General features: G+C 36.0%; 1 protein-coding gene across 1 annotated transcript; it reads right to left on the reverse strand.

Moving 5' to 3' along the window:
• Positions 1-8,377: 8,377 nt before the first annotated feature.
• Positions 8,378-9,772, reverse strand: LOC125868433 (amino acid permease 3-like). The gene has a single exon (XM_049549081.1). The coding sequence runs from the start codon at positions 9,770-9,772 to the stop codon at positions 8,378-8,380; it is 1,395 nt and encodes a 464-aa protein (XP_049405038.1).
• Between the last annotated feature and the right edge of the window lie 1,184 nt (positions 9,773-10,956).

Below are 10,956 nucleotides of genomic sequence, written 5' to 3' on the forward strand. Positions count from 1 at the left end.
GTCTTAAACAGATGACAAATTCTGATCTCCAGATCTTCAGAAGTAATACGCAGATGAATTCTTTATATTCCAATCACTGGCTTTGATACCATGAAGAAATTAACTACTAAACAAGATTGATAATAGAATTGTAGAAGATGAAGATAGTATATATTTCTTGAAGTATATTTTTACAATGAATAAGCATATGTATTTATATATACCTTTCTAACTAACTTACCTAATCTTCTAACTAACTCTAACTAACTTTTGGAAACCGNCACTCCTCCTAGAAGACTTTTTGATACTGAATTCAGGAGCCACGAGAGGACTATAGCATTCACCCTCTCCCACTGGCCTCTTAATTCTGCACTTACACTTTCCTTTCTACAAGATCCATCTACCAAACCAATCTTGTTTCTTCCGAGTAATGCCAATTTAATCAACCTACTCCACAAAGCATAATTCTCAATTCCAATCAGTTGAAATGAGATCAGATTTACCCCACTGATATCAGCAGGACTCAAGAACAATGGATGACTGTAATCGACCCCTTGACTCATAGACATTGCCGGAACAGAGCTTGGATTTCCATCAGTACTGCTGTCTCCAGTTGTTTGTTCAGATATTCCTTGAGTCATGTTAACAATCTTTCTTCTTCTTTGAATTGAATTGCGGAAAAACAACAAACAATTTAAGTCAGATTTTGACCTTCAGATCTTCAGAAGTCTTAAACAGATGACAAATTCTGATCTCTAGATCTTCAGAAGTAATACGCAGATGAATTTTTTATATTCCAATCACTGGCTCTGATACCATGAAGAAATTAACTACTAAACAAGATTGATAATAGAATTGTAGAAGATGAAGATAGTATATATTTCTTGAAGTATCTTTTTTACAATGAATAAGCATATGTATTTATATATACCTTTGTAACTAATTTACCTAATCTTCTAACTAACTCTAACTAACTTTTGGAAACCGTGCCTTACTAACTTTTACATTTTGCTTTTTTTTTTTTAACTTCCTCAATAAGTTCAGCAAGCGCGTAGCCATTTCCATCTCATTCTCTCCCTTGTACATCGTGCGACTAACTTACAAAAACTCAAGTCATGAAGGCACTTTCTGAACGAAAATATTAGTTGACGAAGAGGTAATATCATTGACACTTTTACTTAGCTAATATCATGATTCATATTTACTTCACCTTATTTAACTAAATACTATACTTGAGGCGCTAACGCCTTGGCCACCAAGAATTATTCGGTATATAAACCCTGCACCCATAACTATATATGGTACTACCATGAAAGTCTTAGCATGCCTACATCATATCTGTGTGTGCAAAATCATGTAGTATAGGATGTTATAAAATTAAATGATCAATGTAGATTGTCATAAGGTGGATTATATTTTTTATATCAAAATGGCCAGATGTTGCTGGAACCTTTGGTGGCCCGAGGTCCTACGCCAACATTAAATATTCGACACTTGTTAGACCAAACACCCATAAATATGGTGCAACCGTGAGTGTCTGACCGCCTCTATCTGTGTTAATGTTGTCTTAGACATCCAAATAACTATGCCTCGTGAATGAATCTCCATGTACACTCTTAAATTTACGGTTAATAATTCTACAATGCATACACCACCACTGAATGAAAAGTGGAAAAAGCTTCTACGAACTACGATAACATACCTTGGAACATGGATTGCATCAATGCAAACATAGCTTGTTTGAGAATAAGGTGTAGTTGTTATTGTGGTTTACATTAGCATTCTTGATTTCAATATAAACAATAGGAAGATTTTAACAAGTTTTCTGAAACTTACCAATATGAATATGTTGATCTGATGTTTGATAAATTATTTGGTTCATCTTTTCCACTACCCGCAAATTCAAGCAACTCATCCAAAAAAAACTTTCTTTTTTCCACCACTGTCTTCTCGCATATTTATCCGTTCCTTATTACTCATAGTGAAATCAAGAACTAATGTTATATGTACATCATACTTCTTTGTTAATTGAGATAAATCTTGATTAGAAATGAAATGAAAGAGATGTTTTTAGCCGGATCAGAGACTACTAGCAGCAGAGTGGCATGGATGCTGACAAAGAGCTCATACGCCACCCTGAAGCAATGGGAAGAGTAAAAGCAGAGATCTTTGAAATAGTAGACAAAACAAGAAGTTTGAAGAAAGTGACATTGACAATCTGTGACCAAGATTAAATCCTCCCCTTCCTTTCTTATTGCCAAGAAGAGTGATTAAAATTCCGGTGGATGATAGAATTAGAAGATGGGGAGTGGAGGGACCTTCGAGATGCTGGTGCTACACCAATCCCTCCCAAGAGACTTTAGCCCATGTGTTCCGGCAATCAGAATTTGCTAACAGGACCTGGTCCTATTTTTCTTCTTTTGCAGGTTTGAATATCCAACAACTTAATCTCAGAGAGTGTATTATGCAATGGTGGGGAGCTAATGTGAGACAAGGGATGCAAGCATATTTCAAGGCTATCCCAAGCATTATAATTTGGGAGCTATGGAGAAGAAGGAACGCTAGAAAACATGAGGAGCTAAGAACTACATGGCAAAGAAGTATTCACAATATTCAGGGAGCATATTGAGGTTACTAAAGGTCCGAAAGCCAAAGAGGAAGTTTCCCAATACTTGGCCAGAAATAGTGAGAGAGTTACAGAAATACAGAGCAGTAATCAAAATCACTAAGGTACAATGGGACTTGCCACAAATAGGATGGGTCAAATACAATATTGATGGAGCATCGAGAGGAAATCCAGGAGCTAGTGCTTATGCGTTCAGTCTACGAGATGAAAACGGGGACTTACTATATGCAAAAGGAGAGAAGATAGAAGACACTACAAATACTGAGGCAGAAGCAATAGCTATCTTAGAAGCAGCTAAACATTGCAAGCAAGCAGATAGCCATAGAATAATCATTCAAACAGATCCATTACTACTACAACAAGTATTAATGATGAAATGGGAATGTCCATGGTCTATTTCAGACATGATAGAGCAGGTCAGGGAACTATTGGAAGGCAAAGAGGTCCAGTTTCAACATATAATGAGGGAAGGCAATAAATAACAAATCTAGCATTAGATAAAGGTAATTGCAATTTTGTTCACTTTCAAGAGATGGAATCAACTGGAAAGAGACTAATTAATGTTGACAAACTACAATGCCCTTACATCAGAATTTGAACATGCAAAGGATAAGGGGTTATGACAGGATACAAATTAAGTGATTCACTTTAATATGTACAACCTTGTTTGGTACCAAAAAGAGTGAAATATTATCTAGATGGACTGGAAGTAAAAGGATATAAATACAAGGCATGGCTTTATAGCACAAACAAGAATGAGCTTACCCAGTGAAAGAAGGCGATTCCTTTTGACAAAAGCCCTCAAGAAGATACTAAAGGAGCGGAAATCCCATCAACTGGAGAACACAGCTGGAACAAAGAAGAAGGAAGGAGAATTAGAGAAATGCTTGAAGAAAAGATTAATTCAAAATAAAGGAGGAAAATGTCACTTCAGATAACCATAGCTTGGCTAGAAGGATCTGAGGGATGCACAAAGACATCATGGTATGAGGGAAGCTGGAGAGGAGCTGTTTTAAGCTCTAGATTAGGAAACCATAAAGTTCAGGGTAATTGTACTGGTCAAAGTGTAGTGTTTTTGCTTTGCTTTATTTTATTTTTGTTGGGTTAATTTTGTTGGGACCTTTGGACAGGCAGAATGGGCCACTGCCATTTGTATTGCTGATTCTCACTCAATAAAAGCCCAAGTTATAATTTAAAAAAAAAAATGCCAAGAAGAGCGATACACAATACTAACTTCATGGGGTATGATATACCAGAAGACACTCAAGTGTTGGTTACCGTTTGGGTAATTGGTCAAGTACCTGTTGAGAAGACATACTTGTAAAGATATGGTATCTGGGCCTAACTCAATCCCAAAAGTTAACTCTTGAGAAGACGTTTGTCCAAGTTCATATAAAGAGACCACCAGTCCATTCCCTAACCAATGTGGGACTTTTACCCACTCTAACAATACTACCATTTTATTTTGTTTTCTCTTTAATAGTTAAATCTCTATGTGGCTCTTTCTTTTCTACTTTGAGCTTTGGAGATGTTGATTCTTCATATATTAAGTAAAGAGTGAGAACATTGCCGCCAATTATTATTTGAGTTGTTAATAGACAAGTTTGCAATTGATTTCTGGAGTTGTTTATTAGGTGGATTAATTGTGACCTCTGGTGAATGAAAACTCATGTTATAGGAATGGTGATTGAGGTAATGGGATAGCTCAAGTTCAAGATCCAATGAATCAAATAGTATGCCGGAGAATTGTCAGTTGTAATCGCCGTATCTAATTTGTTAATGTTGTGTTCTGCATTGATAGATTTATATGAGAAGTTAAGTCCTTTGCAAAAAAAAGCCGAAAGAGACCAAAAAAACATCGAGGACCAAAGTTCTCGCTCACCTTCTCCATGTCCGTCTTTGAGACGGTCTAAAAAGGCTAATGTCACCATTGATCCATCCCACGCAGGAGGAATGTTAATTGGAACTAAATCAGGGTCTCTTGGCACTCCATTATTAAGATACATTAAGTACCGTAAGCAAAAATTAAGTGATCATGATAATAATATTGGAGATAAGAAGATGATTTTTGTGTTTCTGGTCAGTTTTGCAATGAGAGTATTGTACCCTTATGGATGGTTTGTTAAGCATCATTATTTGTAAGGGTGGCAATTGGGCGGGTTGGGTTAAATTTGGGAGGGTCAAAATGGGTCAAGACCCAATCCAACCCAAATTTATTTGGACCAAAATGGGTTGGGTCAAAACGGGTTAGGTAACGGGTCATAACTCAACCCGTCCAATTCTATCCCATTTTATGTGAGATAGTTTGACTTGGCACGGAGTTTATATAATAAATGCGTAAGTTTTTTTTTGTGAAATAGCTGAGTAAATTCACTTTTGCCGAGGATATAACTAGGAACGTTCTTAATATTGTCAAAAGTATTCCTATTTTGAGTGCACCAAATATTCCAAAGGAAGCATGATTTTTAGAGGGACATTAGTGTCTGGAAACTTAATGTTGTTATTGGTTCACCACCAGTGTCACCTTGTTGTAGTTTCTGGGCTTGCTGATATTGAAGCTGCCCTTTGTCTTTGTACTGCTATTAAGGCTAATGTTTTGAGGATTAATCTTAATGTCCTGTCTCATTGAGCTTGCTTCCTGATGTTTGCTCCAAAAAAGTTCCCTATGGATTTCAGTTTCCTAATTAGTTGATCAATAGTTTATTTTAAAAGTCAAAATAGGTAACACCAGCACCGACTCTACAAAGTCAGAATCAAAATTTTCTGTTTGTGTTTAAATGGAATTTGTGTGATGTGTGTAACTGTTGATTGGCACAGTCTCAAATGTTGATTTAAGCTGAATTACCTAATTACAAATTATCTAAAGATTCGTCGCCAAGTTATATAATTTCAAGACTAGGCAAACAGGTGCAACTAACGTGCGGTGAATCATCACACCAAGTTTTATCATATCCATACAGGTGCAACTCACGTGTGGTGAATCATCACGCCAAGTTTTATCATATCCATCGACACCAAATTCTATGCCGAACTAATAAGAAACTTTGTAAAAGATGTTCGACAATGAATGCGCAACAAAAAAATTAAACAACCAGCAAGACTGCCGATTAGTAGGGCATAATGAAGAACTATTTATAAAATTATATTTGGTGAGTCGGAATCAACTATTCCAACTATTCGTTTGATGCATATCAAAAAGATTAAACAAAGAGTATGAATACAATTTCACGGTTAAATTATGTAAAATGGAGTATGCAGACTATTTCAGCGATATACTAAGACAAATATAGTATGGATATGGTTTCACAGTTATAGGAATCTCAAGACGAGGCAAACACGTGCAACGTATGTGTGGTGAGTCTAGTGTTTCTTAAATTCCTCTGCCGACTCATCTCAGCTCTACTTCCCCATGAGTAATGGACCAGTCTTCATGACTCTTCTACTCAGAAACTTAAATGACTTGCTCAACTCCAATCCTTACTCGGTTGATTTGACAAAAGGAAGAAATCGTGCTGGTGAAAGAAGGTCTAGAATTCCTAAGATCATTCTTTGGAAATGTTGAGCAAGAATTTATTAAAGATCTTTGTACTCGTGTTATATATAGGTCTGGCATATGAGGCGGAACATGCCATTGATTCAATTCTTGTCAGAGATCATGGTCTCTTGCAGGTTACGTTCTTTTTTTCCTGATACCATAGAAAAGATCAAGCTTATCAAAGAAGAGGTACCGGCGAGGATTTCCAAAAGCAAGGGTCTTATTGTTGGAAATGCTCCCAGCAAGCCAGTTGAAATTAAGAAGTCATCAACCATGGGTCAGATTATTGTAGGGTTCGAGGATGAGACAGAGTGGATAATTAGGAAGCTCACCAGTGGACCAATAGAGGTTGATGTCATTTCCATAGTTAGAATGCCAGGGCTTGGAAAGACTACTTTGGCTTACAGAGTATTTAATGATAAGTCAGTTGTTGATCATTTCGGCGTCCGTGCTTGGTGCACAGTCGACCAAGAGCATTTTGAGAAAAAGTAGTTGTAAAAGATTTTCAATCAAGTTATTGGTCTGAAACAAACTCTCAATGAGGATGGCATTGATGAGGACATTGCTGATAAGCTGCGGAAATAACTGTTTGGAAAGAGGTACCTTATTGTCTTGGATGACTTGTGGGATATTGCAACATGGAATGAGCTAATAAGACCTTTTCCTCAAATTCAGAAAAGAAGTAGAATTATTCTAACAAGTCAGAAAAGGGAAGTGGCTTTCTCACATTGTATGAGGTGTCTTTTTCTGAATGGCAGGTTAGAGAGGAAGCGTTTCTCGTGCTCGAGGAATTACAAATAGAATGGTGTGATGGGCATATGGAGATCCCGGACAGTTTTGGGGATATTGCTTCATTATAGTCTATCTCAATGTCGTGCAACCCTCAACTAATAGATTCAACCTTCAAGATTATATTAAGGAATATGTTGCAGAAATGACGGGAGATGACAAGCTTGTGGTTATGTAGAATTGAGTTCCTGCGCGAAGTGGGAATATCTTTGTGAGTATATACAAATTTATTAACTTCTCTTATACATTAAATTCCTTTTCAGTATATATATTTTCATTCACTTTCACCTGTATAATCTTCTTTGCAGAAGGCATATAAAGGTATGCATACGATTAACTTTGGCCAGCACTGAGGCATCAAATGATTGACCGATCCTCAGACTTTTATATCTGTTCTTCATTTGAGGTGATTAAACATTTGGACGAATGCAAAAGCTCTCCCTCCATCATTTTCATACCTCTTGAATCTAGAAACTCTAATGGTTGATGTGCCCAAGGATGTTATTCATCATGACAAATTCTTCATTCTTTTGGCAGTGTTGAAGCACTTACCAGGGAGTATCCATTGTTCATCAAGTTAAAGATTCACCCCTGATTATTAAGGAATATTATGGGGTAATCTTCTACCTTTGAGTTTGTGGGCGAACTAGAGTCCTTATTTAGGTCATGATGTTAGGTCCGTATTTCAGGCACTTGTTGTGAGTATATCAACTTCTTTCTCACATTAAGCTCCTTTGTAGAGAGCGGATATAAAGGAAAGGTTGGCCTGAACATCAAAACCTATAGAGGCTTTAAATGATGGTCTTATCCTCAGATGTTTATGACGGTTCTTCAAGCTGTTTCTTTTATTAAATATATATATATTGTGGTTATTTCTGCTCAATTTTCCCTTTTTCTCTTGTTTGGATGCTTTATGGATAGAAGAATTATTCTCTTGTTTGGTGAGTAAACTTGTGACTCATTGTGTTTCAGGCTTTCAGCTGTAATCTTCAGTTACAGCAGAAGATGAAACTAGCAACCTATCATCGATTAGCAGATGCTTATTTACATGCTGATCAAAACCCCCCCCTAAACAATTATCGCTCAGCAAAATTCCATACCTAAACTATTGGGTGCTCAGCAAAATTCCATACCTGAGTTCAGGCCTCAACTCATATTAGAGCACCCCTATTTTGCTTTACCTGATTAAAAGAATATTAAAAAGAGAGCACTACAACATTACACTTGAAGATCTAGGATCCAATAACGCCCAATTTCATTAACTTTACCTTAACTTTTGCATAACACCAAACAAAGAAAAAGTACAGCAACAATATAGATATGAAGACTGATTTTTCCCCCCACCCCACCCTCCCCAAACATAAATACATACGAGGACCTGCTCTTGTTATGGAAATAAAAAAAACAAATTAAAACGTACAGAGTAACAGCAACTGGCTGGTCAGCACCTACTTGAAAGGCTTGTAAGCTTTTAAATCAGAAACAAGTCCAGCAAAAGAACCAACAGCTGCAGCAATTGAGATAACAAGGCAAGCTCCACCAAGCAACTGAAGGCAAATCCACCTACCACTCCATTTGGGAATATTGTTTTTGACAATGTACATTTTTATTGGGAAGTATACTGTAAGTGGCCAAAATGCAAACGCTCCAAGAATGTCAGCGATGTTGTTAAAGGATGGTATCAGCACAGAAATGAAAGTGGTGGTTATCACGAAAATAGTCCTCCAAATTAGACGGAAAAAGTTGAGCTTGAAGGGCTTGCAGCAATGGATCGGGATATCGATCTCTTTCGTGATGATGTTGCTGTCTGGGTACCATTCACCTGTTTTTTTTTCAACAAAAGCAAAAAGGGTTTGGCAGGAAACTTGATATGCACCTACTAGGTGGATAATGACGGCAACGTTTGCGATGTCCAGTAGCCAATATGGATCGTCAAATCCAAATCCAGTCAGTAGGTTTTCTGGTGATTGGTCTCCAAATGCTGCATAGCCAAAGCAGCCACATAGCATGTAGAGAACAGTTGTTACTACCAGACTTATTTGTGTTGCCTTCTTCATCGTCTTTGCTTCTGCTGATGGTGATTTGATCAGTGTATCCTGAATCTCAATAAGGATGAGGGAGTAAGAATAAGCAGAAGCTATAGCTCCAAGAGCTTGAAAGCTTTTCCATACCTTGTCGATTTCAGTTCCAATACTTATACTCCCTTGTATTTTTCCTGTTTGTACAACTTTGACAACTCCTAAGCCAAGACCAATGGTCTTGTAAGTGAAGGACATAAGAGCTGCGGCAATAGAAAGCCACGAAATCTTATCAAAATTTAGGATTTGTGACAAGACAATTCCCAAGACTCCAAACATGATCTTGTAGGGTGTGCTTGAAATATTGCAAGAAGCGTGATCATGACCATTTTTGTGGAAACAGTTAGATCTTTTTACTTCAACCATGCTAATAGAAGATGCAATTGTGTAACCAATTGCAACTCCAACAAGATTTACGTATTGAATAACCCCACAAATCTTAACGTGAACATCACCAAGATTGCTTCGAACAACATCCATATAAGTATAGTTTCTTATTCCAGTAAGTTGATCTCCTGTACGATAACAATCAGACAGAAAACTACAAGTGTAGTAAGTAACAGCAGAGAAGAGTAGCAAAACAGAAGGTCCAGCAATCCATCCAAGCTGAGCAGTAGCCCAAGGTAATGAAAGAACTCTAGAACCAATCACAGCCGTTATTATGTGTGCACTTGCAGTCCAAACTGTACCACTTCTTTTGGGACGGCCATCATCATCAACACATGTGGATTCATCAGGCACACTCAACGAAACATGGTCTGCCATCTTTTTCAACAAACAACAAAAACTTAGAATTTTAGTAGAATGCAAATGCAAATGTTGAATCTGGTTGCTCCAAATAAAATCACCAAACTTGATAACACAATATAGATTATGGTGCTAAAAGAGAGATTGACATAATATAGATGAGAGAATAGATCACTTCTGAGAAACAAAAATGGGCTACTATATATTGAATTAGTTAAGAGAGAAAACAAAGAAGAACCATTCATGCTATACTGAGCCACTCCAATGTCTATTTTACCCTCGAGATTTTTGAGTTTTTTATTTCTCTTTCGTACTCTTCTCTTCCCTCTTTTATCTTATTTTTTGTTTTTCTTAAATTTATTTTGAACCAAATTCAATTACTCCCCCAATTTTTTATAGTATAGATAAATAAATAAAAATTAAAAATCTTATCATTAAATAACTACATAAGATATAAATAAAAATATAATTAATACGACTAATTTAGTAAAATGAATCTCTAATACAAATATAATTAAACTTATATATAAAAAGTTATAAAATAATAGTGAAACACTTGTTATAGTTCAAATTTGAAATATACCTTCAAGTTGAAAAGATTGTATTTTAAATTTTCATGATCAAACATCATATTTCAAATAAAGTGAAAAAAATATTTTTAAATAAATAAATAACTTTAAAATGAATTTTGAAGTAGAAGTTAAAAAAAATATGAAATATAAAGGTGAAAATTGTTAAAGTACTATGAATGAAAAATGAGAGGAAAAGAAATAAATATAATTTTAGTGGTCAATTTTCATGACATAAGTGCCCATTTAAAAAATTAATGTAAATAACACATTATGACTGAATTTTTGTAATACTGGATAGCTCAAAATACTTACTTGCTAACTGAAAATGCAATATTAATGTACTGATAAGGAAACATTCTTAACTGGAGCATGTATAACTGAATAAACTGACCTAGCAAGTGTAATTCATGAACTAAACGTATCTACACAACTAGGGTTCTGAGTTTCAAGCAAGAACTAAGCAATAATTTCACGAAAACATGATAATTTGATTTGGATTAGTCTAATAGTTGAATCACAACATAAATCTGAAATTCTAGAAACCCTAGGTCTAAACATGATGTTGAGAATCAAGAATCTGACTGAATTATAGGGACCTAATGGGCGAAAGGAACCCACTAGTGAAATCTC

The sequence above is a fragment of the Solanum stenotomum genome, chromosome 6 (genome assembly GCF_019186545.1).
Source record: "Solanum stenotomum isolate F172 chromosome 6, ASM1918654v1, whole genome shotgun sequence".
NCBI classification, from domain to species: domain Eukaryota; kingdom Viridiplantae; phylum Streptophyta; class Magnoliopsida; order Solanales; family Solanaceae; genus Solanum; species Solanum stenotomum.